General features: G+C 38.4%; 1 protein-coding gene across 1 annotated transcript in view; it reads right to left on the minus strand.

Moving 5' to 3' along the window:
* RAD54B (RAD54 homolog B) overlaps nucleotides 1-25,311 on the minus strand; it is a 63,712-nt gene that overhangs the window by 10,524 nt on the left and 27,877 nt on the right. Inside the window, 5 exon segments of the mRNA XM_086464991.1 lie at nucleotides 143-350; nucleotides 5,052-5,277; nucleotides 5,964-6,126; nucleotides 8,698-8,985; nucleotides 12,170-12,370. Of these exon segments, the coding sequence (XP_086321117.1) occupies nucleotides 143-350; nucleotides 5,052-5,277; nucleotides 5,964-6,126; nucleotides 8,698-8,985; nucleotides 12,170-12,370 (1,086 nt within the window).

The following is a 25,311-nucleotide window of genomic DNA, read 5'->3' on the forward strand; positions in this document are numbered from 1 at the left end:
TACAAGACCCTAGATTTGTACATTTAATACCCATTGCCAAATTCTATACTGTGTTCCTGCCATACTTACAACAGCTTTTTTCCTTTACCCCAACCTACTACTATCAGCACAGCTAAATATTAAAGTAGCCACAGATACTAACCCGTAAGGATAATTCTCCTCTCACAAGACAGACTAGTGAGGGCTGTAGTTGTCTTAATAGAGCTATTTTTCAGACGATGTCCTTCATCACAGATTAGGAGGTTAAATTCTATAGCCTGAATTTGATCCAAACATCGCAGTAGCATCTCGTAACTGATTATCAAAACTGAATAAAGTGGAGAACAGATGAATTCTTCTACTTTATGGTCCTGCAGGTATAAAGGAAAATATACCATATAACTATTTCTTTTGAGAGAACTCATCAGATTGCTTAAACATCCAGCACCTACAGAAATTTTTTTCTAGCATGACACAATGCATTTGCTATCTCCTTCATGAGTTTAGATTATTGATTCTTTCCTAATTTGCAAAGGAAATATGGGATCTGATACAGCAATTTATAGTTTTAACACCTCATTATAAGAAAACTTATTATTCTTTTAGGCCTTCAAATTCTCTGAGACACACTACCGTGAAGGTGAAAAGCACAGGCTCCATGTAACAGCTTCCCAGTCCTGGTATTTAGGTAAGCTTCAAATGAATAATTAAAGCCAAGATAACAAAGATGTACAAGTAGCTGCCTGTACGTTCACATTGGGATCTCAAGCTGCAGGGTGCAGTAATGCAGTCCAGTAGTAAGTTACTACATTCCACCAACCTAAAATTCCTCTTGTAGTTTTGAATTGAACATGGTATTAACTTTGTTACAAGCCCTTAACATTGATGGGTTGGCCAATAGGTAAGGGCAGCCTGGGACTCAGAAAACAGAGGCCAAAACTAGCCCCTGAAAACATGCCTGTTTATTAGGAAGTAAATGCAATTGTTTTCTAAACCCTGTATTAGTGGCCAAAAATTGGCTGTGAGCCCCTCTGCCCTTATGTACCCTTCAAGCCCTTTTCCTTCAATAGACATCAAAAGTCTTGATGTCTATTGAAGGAAATAGACACACTAAATAAAGTGACTGTAATGTGACAAGTAGCTTTTTCCAAAAAAATTTTCCTAGAAATAGTTACATTTCTGTGCAGACTTGTGAATGCACTAGGATCACTAACCTGTCTTGCAATTACGCATGAAAATGGAAAAACCTACTGTGGCCATGTCCCTCACCTTTCCACTTATCTCCAGACGTTAATTCCCTGCATGCTCCTTCCTATTTCCTAATGATGTTCACTAACTAAGCAGGCTATGGGCCCAGCTGACAAGCTGAAGGACCTCTTTAACTGTGAAAGCAAATCAAGCTAGAGCCTCAGAAGGTATTTTTATTTCCAAACAAGATCAGTTACCAAGTACAGACAAGTAAGTCTGGAGCCAGATGGTGTAATACACTGAAAAAGCAGCACCACTTAATTATTGCAACCTTTAGAGCCTCCTAGCAGGTGATTCAAATGAATCTATGGGCCGAATCTAGTACATTAATCTCACAAAGTACCTTGTGGCGGATCAGTCCCCACATGCTGCTCACAAAGAGGCCCAGCATGCATTGGAGGAAGCAAGGAGTGGTGAAGAGCAGGTAACAAGGGCGTGCACCGATTTCTCCAGGTGTTTGGATGAGACCCAAGCACTCTGTTGTTTCCAGGACTGTAGTTAACTACCAGTTTTCTGGCCAGTACTCTTACTGCCAGTTTCAAAATGGGAGCAGAAAATTTCCCAACACAGGAACAGAGACACAGAGGAGCCCTGTAGGCAACACCCAGTGTTGTCCCTGCTCAGTATTCAGGCTTCACATTGCAGCCCTGAAGACAGAGGCTTCTCCAGGGATGGTAAAGCATCAGCAGGTGCCCAGGGTTCAGAAATCAATTTTCCTACACCTTCTGGGTGTGAGCTGAAACCACAGGGAAAGTGGTGGGAGCACTGGGGAACTGCCTCCAACGTCCCTTCCCTGGTAAATCATCAACTCTTCTGGACTGCTTGAACCCCTCAAAAAAAGCAGGAAAGTCCTGGCATATTGTAAGCCCCCTGCAGCCAAATATAATATCTTCCCTGCTGTATATAACAGCAGCAGTGGATGATGTCCTAAAAATTAAAATAAATTTACAAGCTAATTTCAAGTAATTAATTTATCCTCTTAACTGGCTGCAAGATACGTATGTGTTATAGCCTCCATTTCCACAATTATCCAAAGTGACTTGACAGGTTTAAGCGAGTTGCCTGGAGCCACATATGGAGCAACTGTCAATCAGTATTAGAGCTCCATAATGCCCCAGACTTACTCTTTGAACAGACCCTTCTTTGCACTAGTCCAAAACCAGTGTAGCCGATGAAGTGTAAATTTAAAAAATGCTGAATGATGAAGCAATATAAACCTTGAATTAATCTCCAGATATTTTTACTTAAAAAACAAACCAAAACAACCCCAGTAGAAGTGATACTCTGCAAACAGATAAAGGAGTTACTGTCTCAAATGCTGACAAATGGATTGAGACCTAAATACAACCTTTGTAGGGACACCTTAATTTTAAAAGCAATGTCCTCTACATAACATTTGCATTTTAACAGAAGTAAACTGTGATCACATTTTAAAAGCAGACAATGGCCTGGTTTTTGAAGAGTCTATTACTGAAGGGTTAGGATCAGTTTGTGGTGTTACATCATGAAAGTGAGGAAAACATGCCTAACACATTTTAAAAAGTCTGCCAGTTCTTTGGATGTATTCCTTATAGGCAAGAATAGAAAAAACCTTTGAGACAAGCTTTTCCTTTTAAGTTATACTAGAGGAATAACAGTATGGTAATTGCTGTTTTTCCGGAGAAGATAGACAGTAAATTATTTTGAAATACCTCATTATACCCCAGGCAAGTCATATTGTGTCTTCCTTTTGCATGACAATGTATTCCTTGCTATATGGGAACACAATCTTAAAAGCTGCTGAGTGTCCTCAATCCAAATGGCTCGAATAAGATGAGTAAGACTATTAAAGTTATTTAAATTAAAAGAAAAAGAAAGCTACTGTCATTTTGGGTCGTAGTAACTGTAAGCAATTTCAGGTTTTCTCCTCCCAACATTATTCATAAAAACTGCAAGAAAATGTCCAATTATTTCTAAATAACCTTTTCAGGTAAAAAAGTTGCCATATTATATTTTACCTTGTATCCACTTCTTTTAGAAACTTCCATATTTCTCATCCTAACTTGTATTACATGACAGTTCCTGACAAATCAGTTTGCTTCATTTCCACAATTTGAAATGAGTTACTAAGAAAAGCAAATGATGCAAAGAACACCTATTACTCAAACAGACGTGCAGGTTGTCCTCAGTGGAAGATGAGTGGATTCAGTAATTTCAAGGGTTTGACAATAATGAGTGGAATTCGAAGAAACAGATATTGTTACAAAATTTTGTACGTTCTACAAGAGTTTAAAAACAGTTTGAAAACTTCCATTTCATCTGAAATATTCCCTCTTCCATAGAGACAATAAGGACAATGCAAGAAACTAAAAGCAAATCTGGTTGATGTAAGAATTGGGTGTTCTTTAGAAGGAAGTACTATTTGTTTCTTCAATCTACTTGTATGGAACTATTACAATAAAAAATAACTTTGGAAAATAAATATCTGCATCTTTGTTGCAAGCAGATACTCTTAAGTTCTCCACTCCCTTCCACTGGCACAATTCAAATATAGAGGAGCAAGGAAAAGGCAGGGGTACAGCAGATTGCTGAATGTACATATAGAAATCACAGTTTGCTAAACAATTTCTCCCTCCTTTCTCTATGAATGCCCACTCCATATGGACACGGCAACCAGAAGTCTTAGGAAAGAAATACTGGATGGTGAATTATACAAAACTGAGCTTGAATCTGAAAGCTTCAGAAGCACTAATGAAGGCATGAGCAAGTCTCCTGTTCAGAGCTTCATGAATCCCAGTCCAGAGGGGACCCAACCCTCAACCTAACTGAGATACTGAGTCACGCTTAATGGGAAAATTTACATGGCAAGAAAGCCTTACTGGATAACCAGAGCAAGATGTGGCTCACCTCCAGAGAAGGCCCTCAGTCAGTGATGCTACAGCCTCACTCCTTGAATTCCTTGTCTTTTACTTTGCCAACTGCTTTTCTGCCTAAAGTGGTCAACACAGGTCACTGAAGCACAGAGCCTCTGCTAGAACTTTTAGTCTTTGCAGTAAAGGACAGAGAGAGTTTTGTGTTTCAGAAACAAAGGCAAGACACTAAAAGATGAGATACTTCCTCAGCACATGGGAATCATCCAGGCCCTACATGAACTTGGGAGTGTCATTACAGCTCCACTATAGGAGGGTCAGGGATCAGCATCATCCCGCTTCTTTATTAAGAATTGTACTTGTCTGCATTCTTCTAGAGATGAGAGGTATTCACATCACCTAATACTGAGACTCTAGATTTGGTAACTCATGAGACTTTAAATCATCCCTACAGAAACCTAATTCTTGACAGTTACAGTAAAGGGAATAACCTTCTGAAGTAACCTGAAACAGGTTGCCAAAACAAAGAGTAAAAAAGTTTTCTGTAGAGAACAAAAGCAACTACTAACAGAAACAGAGTACAAGTCACTAAGGAAGATGCTCTGGTGCCTAAAGCAGGGAAGGTGTGCACCTTGATAGACAACAGAAAGCCCTTCCTTAAACCAAAGAGACACACGGAGGAGCATGTCAACTTTTACATCTCCAAAGATGATGCCTGAGGAAAGTTAAGACAGACATATGCTACGGAGGCAGGTAAGCTTCTGTTATGACCTGGTTACTGACAGCTAAATGTCCATATGCACAATTACCTGAAGGAGAAATAAAGTATCACAAATAAATATTAATAGAGAATTACTAGTTTTGGTCTCTAGTTTAAAAAAAAGAAAAAAAAAAGGGGGAAAAAAAAAAAAGAAAAGACAAGTCCTATGTTCTGAGCCAAGTATGGCCTAATCCCCTTTTGGAAATAAATCTTACCTGATCAACTGCAAAGACTTTGATCCTTTCACTTCCCAACCATTTCTGAAATTCTTTTTTCCAGTTCTTTACCAGACTCCCAGGGGTGACAATTAGTGCTTGCTTTAGTACAGGTTTGCATCCATAGACCCCTTGACGCAGGAGAGTCCAGACAAGTGCAATGCATTGCAATGTTTTTCCTAAGCCCATTTCATCAGCAAGAATAGCTCCAAATCTGCCACTAACTCTGTAAGATATAATTAGGCAGCGGTAACTGTTTACAAGTGGTTTAGGGAATTGCTTCTTGTGGTTGTTTTCTGAAGTATAAAGAACCTACTTATGCTTATTATGCTCTACTGTATGTTTTCGTTCACTTACACCGGCCGACCTTAGAGTGAAACTCCTTGTTTCCTATATTAATTCATTAGTCCTCCAAAACCATATAGTTTAAAACGTCTTATAGAATTAAAAATATTATCTAATATTTTTTAAACTTGTATATATGTTAAGTAATCTAAACACTTTTGAAGAGTACTGTATTTTTTCAACAAGTTGGTATAACAGCTTCTTTATTCTAAATGGCTGAATTACAAATTATATGAATAATTAGGAATAACATGAATTATAAATCCCAAAAAGCAGTGTGCTTTAGCATGGGTTAGATTGTATCTGTGTTTACAAGACTTGGTATTTGCAGTAGAACTGACAGGCACTAGAACTTTTGGTGCACTAGCTCCTCATCGCATCTGCTGCATGCAAGCACGATGCTACATACAGGTCAGAAAAAACTCATGCAACCTTTACTTGGGGAAAGTTACTAATACTAATTAATTGAACAGTTGCTCAAATCTTCCCATACAAATTGTCTAATTTTGAACATGGGCATGAAAATATTACAGGTATTGAAAGCCAAAAGGCTAACTATTTTCTTACCTCATTCCCATTACACATTCATATAGAAATATAATTCCTTCTTTCTGGTGCGGTCGGAGGTTATTTGCAACATAAGGATCCACAACTACATCCACCATAGGTAAACCAGCCTTATTGAACATCCACTGATGACTTGCATTTGGTTTTGGCATAACTAGAGAATCTTGAAGTTCAAAACATATGCAAGTATTGCACAAAAACATTATTTTTAGTCTGTTACCAAAGAGTATTATTTCTCTAACTCAGCTGCAGAATAAAGTCAATGATCTAATGACTGCTAAAAATACTGTTTAATATATTGACCATTCTTAGTGGGAAAATGCATTTACCAACAGAGCACCTAGACAGCCTAAAGAAAAGTCCTTTTATGGAGATTTCCCAGTTTGCACTTTTCTCAAATGTAAATGTGACAAGCTGAGAAATCTGAGTATTTTTTTAATGATGAGGTAAAACTGCCTAGCTAATAAATCATAGAATAGGTATGACACATTGCATGACAGCTTTCAATGCATAGAGTTAAATCAGAAGAAGTTCTAAAAAGCTTCTTAAAGGAAAGTTTAAGAAAAAGAACATAAACAATGACCTACATAAAGTCTAGACGCTACAATTCACTGCAATATTCTTGTGGCTGCCCAGAAAGACCTCTCTGCCCAAGCAACAGAGATAAAAAAACAACAGTTTGCTTAAAAAAAGGGAAGGACTGAGATTGAGCTGACAAAGGCTGACACAGTGCATGAATAAAAGAAGTTGACAGGTTTGAAGACATACAGAGGCAAAGACAGCATGAAGTATTGGGATATATCCTTTGGCTACATCTAAATAACAGTTTTGCTTGCCATAATATGTTTACAAACTCTAACCTCATAATTTTGCTACAATGTCCATACCAGGTTGCTTATATTGATGCCACACATCCTCACTGAAAAATTGTATTGTCAGAGGACTGAATGAGAAAGCAATTTATAGCTGCTGGTATTTTTATGTCACTAGAGTAGATCTATATTGATAATTTACTCATGGGAATAGGTTGGTTGACGGTTGTATCATTCAGGGAGATTTTGTTTCCTACTGACAAAGGGCTGAGTTCTGATAGATAACATCAAATTGCATACCTGTATATATAAGACCCAGTGGTGACAAACAGATAACTTTTCTAACAAAATTTTGCAGCTTCAGAGATGGGGAAGCCACAAGGCTTAGATAAGCAATGGACTAAAAGTTTAGAAATCATACATGGAAGACATGGGTTTACATCTTTGTCACTGTGCTCTGTTCTGCTGAGCACAAGGATAAATGGGTTTTCATTTTGAAGAAGCTGCATTTGAATTGTCTATTGGCATCAACCTCAACATTAAAACCTCTGAATGCTCCAGTCCCAAGCTCCTGGTCTAGGAAAGTATCTCCATTACTTCTGAAAGAGCTTATGCAACAAGGCATTAAATAATCTACTTGATTCTCCTGTGTAAGCAACACTAATGACCGAGAGTCCAACCTACTGATGTGTTGAGGGCCCTCCATATCAGGCAGTTGAGGGAAATCTCATAGGAGGTACTCAAATTCACCAGAAGAAAAGTCATGGGAGACAAAGAACTAGAATAAAGCATAGCTTTTTGACAGACTAGCACACAAAGAACAAAGAAGTTAATTTAAGTGCTGAATACATCATGTCTTTGCCGGATTTTAGGTTAGAAAGCTAATGGAGTATCATCTTGCAACTACAGGAAGGAATATTCTTAGATACAACAGGATCAAGCTGAGTTCAGACAGAAGCTGGTGTTAATAAGGCTGCTCTTACAAAATGGCCAACGATATCACTAATTACCACTTGACTGGGATTTCATTGTTTATTTACATAGCAGCCAGGTAGCTGCTCTGAAAAGCCGCATAGTATCAGGATATAGTATCAGGTAGCATGGAGGTAAAACTATAGTAAGAATGTAGAACAAACTTTCCTTTTTTTTACTATGCATTGCTCTGCTTAATAACATTTCTTTAAAATCATTTTTATCTTGCATCAGAAAGATAAAGCCATCAGCAGAATATAGCTCCTAAATGGTCAGTTATTGACAGACAAAAGAGTACTTCTCATTTTGATAGGCAATGCCACTTCCTGCAGCTATCAAATGTTCACAGGATCCCCCTTTATACAACTGCTTAACTAGCCTGTGTCCAGGCAATTTGTAAACTCTCACGGTTCCTCGGCACATGGTACTTGTAGCATCACAATACAAAACTTTTATTCCAGATCAAAATCAGTTTGGGCAGTGTAGTTACACTCGCTGGCTGTGAAGGATCCACCACTGTCAGGAGCAGTGCTTTGAATCAGGCTTAACCTCTCTATTACTGATCCTCCACTGCAATTACTGTGCTGCCATATTATGTCAGTGCTTCACTGAGCCAAGTGGGAAGCTGGAACTCATCTAGAACTTCTAGCATGTGTCACACTGTTTTTCTGATCAATAAACTAATTTTTCTTGGCAAAACTCTCAGAAACCACTCTAACTTGTTTCTACAGCCATCTGTAACAACTATGAGAAACTTTATGTAGTGTAGAGTATTTCACTTGTAAGAAATACACATAATAAATCCTAACATAGTATTGATAGAAACACAAGGCCTATATGTCAGAAATACTTCAGTAATACATTGGGTAACATGAAAATTTTGGTTACACATTTAACGTTTTTTTGAGAACCACAGGGTGCTTAAAGAAGCTTCATAATGTGAAACTTACTTGAAGCATTTGGATCATGGCGAGGTTTGCAGCTTTGAGAATCTTTGCACATATTCTCTTTAGTATTGGGTTGACAGACACTTTTGAATGGTTTACAGAATGGTTTCATACTGGTTTGAGACAAAGCAGTTGGGACTCTGTCATGAATCCCTATTCCAGCCTGAAAACACCTGCCACTGCTGAAGTCATCTGCTGAAATTACACCCATCACTTCAATTTCTTTTCCTCCAACCATCAGTGTTTGACCTTCATCAAGACTCTCTAGCTCTTTGGATTTATATCCAGTACCTAAAAGAATATAAAAATTTATCAATTAGAACAACACAGCAAATACTACTTCCTTAACACCATTCCTCATTGCAGGAAGGAAAAGCAAAACTGTGAGCAGGTATTTGACTCTTAAGCATTTGAATTGTTACACATATGAACTCATAAAGTCTTTCCCTCCTTAACAGACTGACATTTGAGTGCTAACAATCAGAATCAGATAGCAGAATATGTGAGCAAATACTCAATCATCCTTATCCACAATTAATTCTACTGAATGTCAAATACCCATTTAAGAGAATTTACAAAAAACATCCCCGTATCATAAAATCTAGCAGCTTGCCTTAGTTTTAAACTTGGTCAAAACTAATGACCATTCTAGGTCCTCCTTCCTTCCTTTCATGCCCCAACAAGAATACAACTACCCCCTCTTGCTATTGATCTGAACAGAATATGATGCTTTCAAAATCATTCTAAATTACCTTTTTACAATTAAGCATTCACATGCATCTGAAATCTTTACTTCTACACATGCTCTAAAACGTATAGGTTCTGATTATTGCCAGGATTTATCAATCAGCTCAATAGTTTGTTTATTCAAAAACCTACCAGGTAGGTGATGCATTTTTCTGTGTCCCCTTAGGGACTCTGACAGGGGGGCACTCTCAGAGCAGCTACCACATACTATTAGTCTCACTACAAAATACAGCTACAGCTGCCACTTTCCTTTAAGATAAAGATGTAGAAAAGAGTGGTGCTTCCTTCTTTGAAACAGCATTCTACCGGCTGAAGCTCTCACATAAGGAACAGGAGACATACATAATTTATTTTCTCATCTCAGGGAGGGCAAAGACACATCTCTACCTCAGAATTAGAATCGGGTACGTTCTTTACACCAATTGTTGAATTTGTGCCACTTTGGATAAACAGGCTTGGATCCTTAGTCGGGCCAAAAAACTAAAAAGCATGACTGTGTAGATCAGCAGTTAAAGCACTCACCTGTGAAAGAGGCAAAGCCTCACAAGGTTTTACACATATTTTACCCAGCAAGCACTACATATAAAGACTTCTGAGAGCCATTTGTAAAGCTCAGGACTCCCACTTCTAGGAATGTGGAAGGTTGGAAGGTGAAGATCTGGATTTGAATTCCTTTATGAGAAAAGATTTACCGAGGTGTTTCACAGTCTAACCAAGAGCTGAAAAATAGGCTGGCCAAAAGGGAAAGGGAGGTATTTTTCTTCCCCTCCTCTAAATGTATTCAAAAAGCACACAGCAAACCATGTTTGGTTCTTGAAAGAAGAACACTTGCTTTCAGGAAAGAGGTGAAGATGCCTGAACACAAGGGAATGCACATACCTTCCTAAACAAGGTGCCAGGAGAGGGCATTTATGACCTCTCCTTTGCTCTGCATTTTTGTTTTCTGTTACTACCTCTACATAGCTTCAGGCTGAGTATACTGAATACAGGTGTATCCCTGTGCAGGATCTTTTGGATTTTAGTCTGAAGAGTCTAATTCTAAGACAGGATGGGCTTTAAGGGTAGATGGGAACTTAGGAAAGGCAAAAAGCAAACCTACAAAGCTCAAATGTTTATGCAACTGCCAGAAATCTGTTTCTACAACATACAGCAAATTACAAGAGAGCACTTCCTAAATTCTTTGTAATACATTATCAAGGAATTAGGACATTTGCAGGGGAGAAAAGCAAAATGTTCTGCTGCCTTGAAAACAAGCTACAGCCTGTGCTGGTTTTAGGCTCCTGTGCCACTTCTTAGATCCAGCCCTGGTATGCCTAAGAAAAAAAATTAAAATCTTCCTTTGCCTTTTCTTCTCATTTAAAAATAATAATCCTGGATGCTCATTCACATTCACTGTAAATTCCTAGTATCAAATATAATTTTGGAGGGAAGTACCACTACCGGACCTTTCCTTCTCAGGCAATGGGCTTGTAGAATAATCGCAGAAATTGAAAACTTACGCTGCTTAAACTGGTCAATTTATGATTTTCTTATAATCAGTAAGCATTGAAAGCAACTCTGAATGGGCGAGTTAGCACCAATGACATTAGTATCACTGTGATCCCTGACACCATCAAACACAGCAAAAAGACTTCTACCAGCAAAGATCAGAATATTCATTTTTCTATTGTGTTTTCTGCTAATTCAAGAAGACAGGACTTGGAAAAAAAACACAAGAACAACAGGGTGGTGGCTGATGCATTCCACGCATTACTCTCTTTCTCTCTGCCTTTTTCAAAAACAAGCAAGTCTGTACATATATTGCTTTGCTATAAATAAATTCAAATTAACTTCTAAGTCACAGACTGATTTGCAAATCAAAACTGCCTGGTCCTAACAACGCTCACAATGCCATGATTGTAACAAAAGAGCAGACAAGCCATCTGAGCTCTAAAATTAATCAAACTACGTTTTGTAGCAACATTGTCCAATTCTACTCCCTTACAAAATATCTTTAGCTCCGTTAGCAAAGTTAATTCTTGCTTTGCTTTCAGTAAAAAATTACTGCTTCAAGTTGACTGCAGCCTATAGTTTGCAAGTCTTATTTTTAACTCTGATATCAACCCAAACCATGTCTTATAGCAGCAGCTGCTGCTAAAACTACAAGACTAAAAATTGCTGCACAGTTGACTTTGGCTGGGCTGGAAAATGTTGCTGTTTGCTTGTGTTTCTGACAAAGGTAGTATTTTTAGCTGTTTGACTGGCTGAAAAGCACAGATCCAGCCTCTGACATTCCTGGTTGCCATACTACTGAGTGGACTATCTACAAGAAACTTACCTGTATTTCTTCCCCTAATTCTAAACCTTCTCCAGTGGATTATATGAGCAACCAAAATCAACTACTCACCCCCAATTTGGCATCTCTGCTGAATCAGTGCAGCCGTTCATTTCCAGATCCTCTCCTTGGACTAGCATTTGGTGTTTCTGTGAATAATGTTATTCAGCCTGCCCCAGCCTCCCCCATGCATCTGCCTTGTGTGTAAAAAATATAAAGCTTTCTTTCTGTCTCCTTCTCCCCGCCAAAGACTTTTTTCATCCTGTGGTTGACACTGGTATAGAGAACTCTTTAGAGTTCTTTTTAGATATAAAAGATAGATATAAATTATCTGAAGAGCTGTGTCTCTGTTATTCAAAGCACAACAATTTTAAACCAGTTGTTCACTTACACAAGTATGCAAATCTATAGTACCTCTTCCAATGTCTTTGCCTTCCATATCTTTCAATATTACCGACTTTCCTTTTGTAATAAGAACAGCATCGCCTTCCCACTTCTTGTGCTTTTTCTTTGATGCCTTACACCATACAACACTGAAATATTTCTCAAGGCAGTCAGGTTCTTCCTGAGCTGCTTCTCCCCTTGCTGTCCCTGATGTTGCCAAACACAGTGCATCTGAAAAGGAAATAAAATAACAAAGAATATCTCAAGCATACAGATATTTGCATTTCAAACAAATCAAGGACAATCTATGCATTCATCTTACATAAACAAAGCGGTGTATTTCCTGTCCTGGGCCACTTCTGGTAAGTTTGGACTGAGACAGAACAGCACATAAGGACTTGTGCTGAAATAGGAATCATTAAATTGTTTTTGGAAAGTATGAACTTTCAGGAAAAGCACATTACTTGGTGCATTAGTAAGAGAGCTCCTGATTGGACATACAGGATGATGAGAGTGGAGAAAGGATAAAAGAAAAGACTGGAAAAAAGTAAAAGGGAAACAAGCACAGGAGAAAATGAAAACAGGGTCCTGGTCAGATGGTACTGGGCAATGTTCTGGAAGCAAGGACAGGAATACAGAATTCAGGAAAGGGAGAAAAGGAAGCCAGTAACCAGATCTGGAGCTGAAGTCATTAGTAGTAAGTGGCAGAATAACCATAATTGTAATAATGCAAAAGATTATTTCAACTCCTTTCCTTATAACCTTTAAAAACAAGTAATTGTGCAAATTTGAAACAGACCATCTCTTCAGTTTGCAGCAACTCAAATGTTGCTACTAGGCTGAGATTGATTTAGATTTAGCAGCAGTTACCTAACTGTAAGTGTCACAGATGTAAATATTAATAGGAAATATTTAGGTTAATAAGGTTAAGAAATTGTAATAGAATAGACAGCAGTTCATTACAGTATCAATTAAGAATAAACACTTGCTTTCAAGAGTCAGCAATCTGACATAAGTAATAGTAGATGAGTCCAAAGCATTACCTAAAAGAATATCTGTAGCATTCCTTTGCAGCACATGCACAGCTTCAAAGGGAGAATCAGACTAATTTTCATTAAAATACCCTTGCATGCTGGTTAAAGGCTTAAATCGATTTGCTCCTTTGATTCCATCCGGGATTCAACACTATACAAAATTGTTACAAAAAAGTGCTTATGCCACAGACTAACCTTTCCGAAATTTCCAAGCGTGCTGGTATTTAAAGGAGAAGTGGCAAGAATAAACCTTCGGTCATAATAATGGTCCAACATAAAGGCGACTTTATCGCTTCTACATTAAGTCTACATATTCTTAAAACTGCAAAACACTCCTAAGTCACATGCCTAAAACGAATGCAATTCTTCAGATTAGCATTTACTAAAAAGGTATTACCTAAATGAGAAATGCTAGATTTATTGAATAGAATTTTCTTCCCAAAGCTCTCTAAAGTCTGTATAGAACTCTATGCTAACACAGTGCCTAACGTAGACAGGATTTTCCATGGGTGGACGTTTCTTCGGGATATTAGCCAACATCCGTAGTGTTTCATGTGACAGATGCCCCCATCTCCAAGGGGTAACAGAACAGCTACTGAACACTGGCACACCACAGAAGGATGAGAAAACATAGCAGAGCATCTCTTTTTGAAATGGAGGGGATTCTTTGTAGATGAAACCTGGGAAATGAGCCAGAGAGCAAGAATAAATCCTTGCTGTTTTGCTAAAAGCTACAAGAGCTCTATTGGATCTTCAGTAATCAGAAGTGGTAAGATCTAGAGGAGAGAAGGAGGGGGTCGGGTGGGAGAAAACCTGTACATTGCTAAAAATACAAAAGACTAATTTGATTCTACATTGCGTTTCTAACTGTAAACTGATTCAACAGGACAAATATAAGAGTGTTTTCTCTTTGCCTTTCAAACCGATTCTCTTAGTTTAATCAGCAACTTGTTCCCTTGTATTAAGACTTGAAGTAACTTACTGCAAGAATTGAAGATTTCATTGCAGAACTTTCTTCTTCTCTCTTGAAGGATGGCCATCTATAAACAAATGACCACCTCCTTGTCTCCTCCACTGACCTCCCACATGTGTTTGGCAACCCCTGAGATCTGTTTTACGGTCATTGCTCTTTTACTCAGGGAGTCCTGTGTGGCGTTACCTGAATCACCAGTAGATTAACTTTCAGGTCAATAACAACTATTCAAATTCTTCTTATCTCTCCTTCATTTAAAATAATAAGAAAAACAATAATTTTGGAACAGGGCTGGAAATTGATAGCATTTTGTAATAGTGACTTGCCGAAGAGGATTTCTAAAGGAAGCTGCCTCCACTGAGAAGCAAACTGGGCACCAATATTCCATATAATTCTTTCCTACGGAAAACTGAAAAATAACAGCCTCTGCAATGCTCAGACCTCTTCCCTCAATTTGTCTTGTGAACTATCTAATTTCTGTTTATAAAAATATCCAATAACAATTTGTTTCTATGCTACATAAGATATTCTCCTTTTACTATAACTACAGTAGAGTTTCAGATGAAAGTGTTAAGGTATTTTTCTTTTTTTAAAAATGAAACATTTTTATGTAAAGATAATTTAATTGTCTCAAAATTATCTTCCACAGAATTTCCTTGAATAGAAAACCTAAACCTATATACCAACAATGCTGATCAGGTACTTGCATTCAACCTTCTTTTTATCTTAACATTTTTGTTTGTATTTAGCATCACACCTATTTAGCTTCAAAGATTTATTCCAGTGCAATAGCAGAATACCCAAATTCAATAACTACAGTGTCAGGAACTTTTCAGGAATTGAAATGAGACGGGTTTGTTATGCACAGGGACTAAGTTCAGTGTTTGACACATGGGTACAGAGAGCAACAGTTTCACCAGTAAAACCCTTGCTGCTCACCAACCGTGGACAGTATCTTATATAGAGCTGGGTTTGCTGAGACCCTGAAAGAAAAACTGTAGTTGTAAATGCTGAGCTCTGCTGTTAATCAGTTTGGAGTCAAAATAATAAGTAACAGGAACTACGTGTACACCACAGTGAGAAAGATCAGGAAATCAGGCCCGCTCATTTCTCTCCCAAACAGCAAACCGTCCAGACTGGGAGTGCAGTTTTCTTAACCATCAAGAAACTCAAGAAAGTGGCATGTCTTTCCTCCCAGAACAAAGGGCTGGGGAACTTTAAAGACATGGCTAATAAGGCTTTGAAAAGCTTTCACAAATAGAAAAAGCTTTCTCTCTCTGGTTGAGAAAGCAAGGGCTTAAGTTTCAAGATATAAACCATAGCCTAGTTGATACGAGGAAAAGTTTCAGCAGCCTCAGGAAGGTGATGATTTACAGAAAGCGGGACAGGATCCAGGAGAGGGGACAGGGGAGCGTTCCAATGGCAAACTAGTTTAACCAGTTTCTGATGAGCAAGATTTAGAGAAAATGCATTGATGAAGTGCATTAGGTTACTCCCTATGCACCAAGAAAGCAGCTGCATTATGAAAGACTACAAGAGGTAACTCAAACATGCGTTTTCAGTGGACTATACGCTGTAGCTTGCAGCACTGTAAACGTGTTACGGTAAGGAGTGCAGCATGCTCCAGTGAGCAGGGCACCAGACACCTTGGCCTGAGGTGTAGTTTAATGGATGGCTTAACCCCATCCAACTGTAGGCTGCTGCCAAAGCCCATGAGCTCACCTTCCCTTCCCTCTCCCCCTCTGCTTCTCATCCACCAGCTGCAGGCAAGCCAGCTCAATGAATCCCATCAGCAACTACAGTCAATACAGGGAAGGGATATATGTGGTTCAGAACAAGGAGACTGGGTGGCTGACCCTTTTTTTGTGGCAGCTACTGTTATGTTGGGGTGATTTCAAAACCACGGGACCTGTCGAGTTACCCAACACCTCCATACCTGAATGTCCACATTGTAAGCATGTATGGAATAACGGGGAGTTTTCCCTCAATCGCTCTGAATCTTCTAAATAAAAAGCACTGTTGCAATGCAAAATTACAATTGAAAGAAGACAGCTTGAATTCAAGTTTCACTCTACAGCACTAAGGAATAACTAAAAAAGCAAGGGAGATAGAGCAAAAAATCTGGACTGAGGTGAAAGGAGATACGAGCTCTGAGTGAGTTACAGCTGAAATGTGATGGCAGTGCTCTGCCACTCTGCGCGTGTGCCATCGATCTGCTCCGCAAAGCCAGTGTCATCTCCATCTTCTGAGCAGAGGAAGTAATCAAAAAATCCTTTAATCTAATTAATCCATATCATTTAGAGAATGGATGTATATGTTTACATAGTAGTTAAATGTCTTGTTCCATATGAAAGATCTGTATGTTAAGCACTCCTGAGATATTTGAGGAATATTTAAAGAAATATGAAACACAGGCTGCACCATCCTTCATCTGCAAAGCAATTTCAGTCTAACGATAAACTTAATACTAAGATAACATGTAAATGTATATTAGTTGCCACAAAGATGGAAAAATATGTAATAACTCTTCTCACAGCACTTCTATGAGACTTTTATGAGGAGTGCAACCGACAAGAGTCAAGCTGGCTTGCCCTAAAACCACAGGAGTCGATAACAGCTGGGATTACATCTCAGAGTTGCTTGATCACAACCCAATGCTCTGCACTCCTGTTTCAAACACAAAATGTATATGTAATTCATCTCGCACATAGCAGCATCGTTTGCAAACTCACCTAAAGACTGCTATTTCAAGCAGGAATATTTATTTGAAAAAATATCATTGTTTTACACTCAAAATCATTTTTAAACAAAAATGCAAATGATAAATATATTTTAATATTTGTAAACATCTCTATCAAAGTCACTTTACATGCATAGGTTTCACCTGAAACTCCAATTAAACTAGCCTCTAGATTGCTGAATGTGCATTACTATGAGGATTTCCATTAGGAGATCTTATGTTACCTAGCTGATAACTTTGCCAGGCCTTCATCAGTCCATATGACATCTTCCAGGGTACCTCAGTTCAAGCATACATATTCACATACATGCACAATGGCCATAAAAACTTTCAGTGAAAGAAAAGTAACTGTTTGTGAGAACAAAAATCACATATTAATACAGCTTTAGTCATAATAAACTATTACTTCTTGTAGAAGCTCTAATAACTCAATAGTCTGGAGAGGAATCTAAAAATCGGGAAAAGATAGCGTTTCTTTTTTCTTTTGGCTGAGGTAAAACTTTTCCCATTCCTGAAAGCTAAAAGCTCTTGGAAATAAATGCAGTTTGCACATTCTCCGCAGCTTAATTTCCTGAGGATTACACACTGGACATGCTCTAACTGAGGCTGAGAATAGCCTTCTCTGTAGTCACAGCTCTCATGACTCAGACCAAAGCTGGGTCTCTTCTAAGCACGGCAGCAGGGAATTTCTCCTGGTCCCCTCTCCTTTGGAGATACCATCTCACCTTCTGATACCAACCAGGGAAGAATGGCAGAGGGGATAAGGATCAGTTACAAGGAAGAGCAATTTGAGAGAAAAAGCCTGAAAAGAAAGACTACTGCTGGAAAGGAAGGCTGACATTAAACTGTTAGAAAACTTGACAACTGGGTAAAAGATGGTAAGTCAGAGCTGGAATCAGAGCATGCCAGGGAAAGGCTAGAAACCAAGCAGGGAATAAAAAGAGCAGGAAGACAACAGATCATTATAGGAGAAGGGATGGGGAAAATAACTGGGGCAGACTGGGACTGGAGTCTACTATAAGAGCCAAGCAGCAGAAAGAGATTTGGGATTTTCTGAGCAAACTGGTGCAAGAAAAACTTACTGCCCCTCATCTCTGTCCCTTAAAATTCAAAGTTCACTCAAACACATGGGCTGGAAGCCATCATGGGAAATCAAGGGAAGACTTGAGAAGAAGAAATGAGAACAGGAGCTGATTAGACAGTGACAGGGAAAATAAAATGAAAAGTGACAGTGGAAGAAACCAGCTAAGGACAACAAGGCATTGCAACATTAAAGATGTCAAGCAGGTGAGCCCAGAAGGGCACACAGAGCAACCCAACCTCCTGGTAAACAGGGCCCACTTCTCTTCCCCCATCTTTCTAGTTTAACATTTTCACTAATTCAAATTTTAAGACTACCAAGGTAGTCTTAAAGGTAGCCAATATAAAACTACTATCGTTGTTATGCTGTTCCATGTAATTTTACAGAACGAGATTCAGCAGCTGCTCTCCATGTGGGTAGGGCTGGGGCAGGAGAGCAAGGGGAGATTTAGGCACAACATAGCAGATGGAGGCAACTAAGCTTTTGAACTCAACCCATTTCACTGATTGTACCCTGCAAGACAAACCCAAATCAATTCTGAGTTTAGGACTGGTGGAGGACCCAGAATCGGGCAAATAATTTCTAGTGGGCAAATCAGTGAAGGCAAAGCAGAAGCTAAAGCTCAGATCACTGTATCGTTTTCCCCCAAATGCCTTTGATACTTTCTGCTCTTCAACCTGAAAAATTTTCAGTCTTTCAGTTTCTTTGCTGTCAGCAAACACGTGCAAAACTCACTGAGCAAAACACTGCATGCCACTGTATTAATGGTCTACACTGAATTCAGTGACCTCCTAATGCAGTCATTCACTTTATTATCCCAAAGGGTAAAGATAAGGGTTTCAACCTTGCCTGTCTCACATAGACGAAAACATCAAATTATATGGAATAATCTGTTTAGAAATGTTAATTTGCTCTAAAAGCCAAAAGATTAACATCTACAACCCCGTGGTACAAAACTACGTCACACCCCCACACCATCCCCCAAACCCTAGTTTCCACTAAGTGAATAGTTTTAAGGTTGTGAAGTTGAGCAAAGTTTGGAGGTGTCAAAAAATAAGACTGTTCCCGTGACCTGATCTGCCCCATTGCACGTATGCATTAATAAGGTCTTTACAGAAAACACGCTGCACTATGTTGCTGCAGGACCTCTTGTTCAGTCAGTGCAGAGAACCGAACTGCTCGGCAGCTGCAGGAAAAAAGAGGCTGCTGCTTCCTATGTGATCCCTCAGCTGCTTTGTGGCAAGCTGCAAAAGGTGTGTGACCAAGGAGGCCGAGATTGCAAGGACAGAAAGTCCACTCAGATAAGATGAACTGTGCCTTAGAGAACTGGATGTTACTTGCCTGTCTTCTAGAATTACTCTGTGGTGTAAGGAACACATTTAACCACAACTTTTCAGCAGTAAACATTTGTCTGAGTGCCTGACTTGTGGTTCAGCCTCATTTGTAGTAACAGTGAACACTCACGGGTGCAGATGGAAGTTGTGGTTTGGAAAGATTAACTGTACGGTATGCTACAGCACTGAGATAATGCAGTCCTACCTGATTTCAGTCTGCACCTTCAGTAATAACGGGGCTTTTTGGTTTTATTCTCTCTGTGCCTCAATTCCTGTATTATCTCCTAAAAAGTGGAGATTATACCAAGCTCTTATCTCACAAGGATGTTGTGAAACGTAATTACATTTGTGAAGCATTCAGATACTATCATGATGGGCACCAGAGAAAAAAAAACAAACACATTAGCTAATTAATTCAAAATAGTTTGAATAGTGTGCTGAAACCAAGGCATAAGTCTATAACTGAACGAAAAGGTGGAAAGAAAATACTGAATAGTGGGTCGCTAAGTGGACACAGTCCATTCTGTGAACCAGAACCAGCAAGGAAGCCTACATAAATATAATTCATAATCATGTAATTAAGGCTGGATTCAGGTTGTGCGTATTTGCAAGTTTTTGGGTACTTGGGTCTGTAACCTTAATTTTCTTTTCAAATAGGAACCTTCTACATGCAATAACAGAGATGGTAGAGGTACTTAATTTGAGCAAGTAGGAACAATCCTTTCATCACTGTTTAATGAAACATTTACCTCTTAAGGGTATCAACTGCAGAGAAGGGAGGATGGAAAGCCCATGCTTTCAAAATTATAGCTCCATGGTAGAAAACTATTCTTCCTAAACCTCTCAACCGTCTAAAAATCCAATGGACCCCAGCTTCCACTGTAAAAATTTAATGAACTAAGCTGAAAGCTTCTGTCAAGTCCACAGAAATAGATGTGCAAGTCCTATTATCAAAGGAAAAAGCAGCATCATTGAGAATTGTGAAATGCTGCAGGCATCATTCGGTGCAGTAAGCCAGATCAGCTCGGTAAAACGTTGGAACCAGTCAAATGCCATAATAAGTTTGTCTGTTTACTACACTTTTTAATGTTGCCATCCACACCAAAAGTTGTTTTGATTAATTTGTCAAGTAATGGCTCTTCTACTTCAAAAAATAAATGCATAAGTCACGTCAGAAAGCAACTTCTATACTTGGGTTCTGTAAACATTGAATGTTATTGCAATAAATGATAGTCTAAATGGATAGAAACAGAAAAATTCCAAATATTTCAACTACCAAAACCCCAAATTACTAAGAAATAGTTAAACTATTACACAAACACAGGCTCATTGCAGCCGTCTCAAAAAGGAGTCAATTTTTGAAGCAGCTTGCAGAGATGTAAGTATGCATCCTTTTGTGTTTAAATGTTAATAGAAGGTACACAGCTAAATCCATATGTGGTACTTTGAAAATGCATAGCTTGCCATTCTCTGAAGTATTTGCTGTTACTTCTACCGGTTTTTATAAAACTATACTTCTGCGCTGTACAAAATCTCTGTTCCTAAAATACACAGACTTTTAGATTTGTAACAAAAAGCAAGCAGGCAGAAAGGGATTTAAGATCACGTATCCTTTGTATTAACATCTGTTTTAGCACGTATTGGAAGGAAAAACATTTTTAATGTACTGCTCATGTTGTTAATGGCCATCTTTGATTTCCCTGGATTATAATAAAGAGTCCTTAAAATAAAAATAATCAATAAAACTTATGCCCACTATCATAAGCAGGAAACACAACCTATTCCTATCCTGAATTATTTAAACAGGACTGTTTAAAATTTATGACATTACCCTGGAAAGAGGCACACAAAGGATGAGTCATATTTTTGAGAATTTTCATGTGTTATGCAGCAACGATTACTTGCAGAGTGGCTGACGAAGTATTTGGAAAGGGAAAGAGTAATCTTTCCAAATCAAGTTACATAACTCTGATGTACATAAATGTAATCCATTCAGTAGTCCAAGCAGAAAAGTAGTATTTATGGCCCAAGCACAAAAACCTAGAGCTCTAGTTGTAATTCTTACTAGGAAAGCAAAACTGGAACAGGGAAGATGAGGGAGGAGGGAAGAGGAGAAATTCATCCTTGTGGAGGTAAGCAACACTTACCGTGCTGCCTTTGCTGGTTCTGGATGTAAGAAAATTGGATATAACTTAAATTGCACAGAAATTCCAATGCAAATTAATAAGACGATTCCATGCAGGGATCCATAAATTCAGGACGCCTTTAACAGAGTCTATTTTGTGTCAACGCTACCTATTTTTTATTCTGAGCTGATCACTTACATGAGGAAACACTAGAAGACATGGAGATGTGGCAGCTTTCCATCAGCAGACTGGGTCCACTTGCTGCTCCCAAGGGACAGCTTTGACCCTTGATGTCGCTTGAAAGCGTCTGCAGCACGCACAGCTCTTCTTATCAACTTACCATATGCACATCTCATTGGGGGGGGGTGGGGGGTGTAGTATGTACATGCGCATACTCATCAGAGAAGGGTAAGATTTTTAAAAAGATCAAATTTATCTCTACTATATTTCATCTGAAAACAATCTTTACAGATGCCCACTATATCTTCACAGCTAAAGTATCTGAAACACTCAAAATATATTTAACTTCTGAACTGCTGAAAAACATCTTTAATTCCGTCTTGGAAGTTGACTTAGGAATTGCGTTCTTCCAAAATCCAACTACAGCAAATTAGCACATAGAACTATGTAACAAAACCTCTTCAGAAAGGAACAAATTTTATCTAGCAGAAATAATTATAACAACCAATTATGGCTACATTCGGCCCTCACCTGTGCTCACACTATGCAGCACTCTGAATCACAGAGCTGCAAGCCCTATTTTCCAGGCTATTGCTGGTCTTGAACTTTTCGCAGAAGACCTGGGCCATGACCTATCCAGCTGTATAGTCCAAGAGCTCTGAAATCCTTATCGCCCTGAAAGAAGGGCAGTTGTGATTGAGATCCTTGCTGTCACCTTCTCTGGATCTAAAAAAAGCAGCTTCCTCACTGAGGCTGCCTGGCCTGCTAACGGGAAAACTAGGGACACGCTTTCCTGCTTTCACTCAAGGTGCTCACAGCTGAGAAATCACTGTCCTCCTCTCATCAGTGCAATGTGCCCAGGTTGAACACTCTCCCAAGAGTTCAATTAAGGACTGCATCTGAAGTATAACGAACTTGAAAATGACCAAATGCTGTGTTTGCCAATGACTTATGAATTAGACAAATTTGAGTGGCCGAAGACCACATGGACAAATTTAAGTAGTTTTTCAAAAGCACAGAGAAACTAGAACACTACCATCAGAAGATCATAAAAATTCAATACATTCAAACCAGAGTATTCTCCCCTCAGTCTGGTTCACAGAAAAAAAGCTGAGCTACTTCAAAAAGACATAAACAAACACAAATATGTAACAAGAACACACACATTATAGCCTGGGAGGAGGTAATTCAGCACAAAGTGGTTTGGCCAAACCGATAGCTGATGTTACCAACGTCACTCGGAAGTCCATCCAGATGTACAACCTACTGCCAAAGCTTCCTTACAATGCAAAACAATGCAAACATCACCTAGGTGAAATCTGCAAAGTTTACAAGTCAAAATTAATGGGTTTGGCTTACACATGCACCCCTAAGTGAATTCCATGTTATGACAGCAAATGTATCCACAGTTATAGTAATGTTACACATATCCACTGTTACTTCTGCATTTCTGGTACATGCCACACAAACATTTCTAAACTTCACTGAATGATATTAACACCATTGACAAGTGGGCTAAGTAAAATTTACCTACAAATTGCTGCAGATTTATGATAAATTACCTTCTTTCACATGACATCTTCAGTGATTAATAACAGATATGACTCAAGATCACTGCAACAGACTTTATCTGACACAATAGACGAAACAAATTATGCTGTAGTAACTAACCACAGGCAGTCCAAAATCCCTCCTCCCCATCCCCAAACTAGATAAACATTTTGTCCTACTGTTTAAAAAGAATTGGTAATTTATAAATTGATTTACTTATTTCAAGCATGCAGAAAGTTCTGAGCTTTAAAAACAGACATTTTTGAGAAAGCATTAGCAATATTGTCAACGATCATACAAAGACATACCAAGTAAGCAAATGGTGACATATCGAATACTATAAACAAAATGACCGAGCCTTAACCAAACTGGGTCCTGGCATCAACTGACTATGAAGGGGCACCTTATTCTGAAGTAATTATTTTTTAGCTGACATTTATGTTAAATGATTCTACTTATTGTGATTATGCTAACCGTAGATGAAAACTGAGAGCCACCAGAAAATGTCCAGGAAACAACGACTTTTTTAAAAATTCTATTTGCATACACAAAATACAAAAAAAAAGTAGGATTTTTCAAGTCTGCAGTTTTGCTAAACAGCAAATAGAAGTCATAAATCATATGGAGTAACTGCTGATTAAGTATTCAGTGAAAATTATATTCTTCTTGTGTGAATAATAGAATCAAACAAGGTGTTAATGTTCACTCAGAGATGTCTGGATACATCAACAAATTGTTCTGTGTAATCACTAGGATAAAGTAGTGTGAAAATCCCGTAGCGCTGCAGAAAGGCAGGGACAGTGGGGAATGCCAGTGCCTGCAGACAGCTGCGCTTTCCTTGGTTTCTCTGACCCTTATCCACCTCCCCTTACACACAAATCACAAGCAAGGTTTTCAACTACTTTAGCATTGAACAAGTGCAGGTTTTTTCACAGAGACTAATTTGGTTAGCTAGTATTAAATAGAACTTCAGGAAATTATATCTTTACTATGGAGGAAACTTTGCCCAGACAAACTGGATGCCATTTAAAAGCAATCATCACTACACAGGCAACTTGGCCCACATCAAGGTAAACGCTTTCATTTTTAGCAGAGATAAAACACAGAAGCACAGGTCACAGAATGACTGAAATTTAGTCGTGTGTTACACACTCAGCTAACACACTATTATTTTAACTACTGTAAACAGCACACTTTTTTTTTTTTTAAATCTAAGACTTAGACAATGAGATTTCTCAAATGATTTAAGACCTGGATATTTACAAGCAGAATAAAAGCATGACTTGTTAGAAATACACACTGAGAAGCTACATTTCATGTCTTTTAAAACCTTGAAAAATGCCAAAAGGCATTCTTTTTAAAGGCTTCTCTTTATTTGCATGTGAAAAATAGAAAAGTAATCAACATCTTAGGAAAACAACACTTTATCATCTTCACGAGTAACCTTTTTATGATTTTACCAAAGATAAAATTCATGTGGAACCATCCTAAAGCATTTTAAGATAAGACACAAGAAATTTTAAAAGACAGCTTAGCCAGCCAGCCTGGATATCACAATTCCTCATCTGTTCCTCCCACTTCGAAACAACTCTCTTTTAATTATATGAACTTAATGGCTTTGCCTATTGGAAATCCAGCGGACACAAAGTCTGCCCAAAGAAGACAGTATGCAAGCTCTAGTCTATGTATTTTCTTTCTATGGGGGTAAAAATCCCAAGCCAGAAAACGCGTAGAAATACAAATGAAAGAAAGGAATCGAAGCCAGTGAGATAGAAAATGTTAGAAAGCCAGAGTATGACAAGCAAAATTAGCTATAACCAATCTCTCCTGGTCTTGAACTACTCTCTCCTATCATTTCTACCTGGTAGGAATTTTGATCTAAGGCAAGCACATCAACAGAGACGATTCCACAGGAGTCAAAAGCTTACGTCGGGAAGTGGAGAGGGACAAAAAAAGCAAGATAATTAGGGAGCAGCCAACAAAATTATAGACTGAACATTAGACAATTACTCAGATAGATGAGGTTACCCAAGATGCTACCACAATTATTACAAAGTTATCATTGTTACAGTTATTTACTCTTAATCTTAAACATAAGTGCTTTAGACGTTGGTAATTAAATTACTCCTGAAGCCTGTTTATTTCAGTTATCT

The sequence above is a fragment of the Leptosomus discolor genome, chromosome 5, assembly GCF_034619465.1.
Source record: "Leptosomus discolor isolate bLepDis1 chromosome 5, bLepDis1.hap2, whole genome shotgun sequence".
Classification (NCBI taxonomy): Eukaryota; Metazoa; Chordata; class Aves; order Leptosomiformes; family Leptosomidae; genus Leptosomus; species Leptosomus discolor.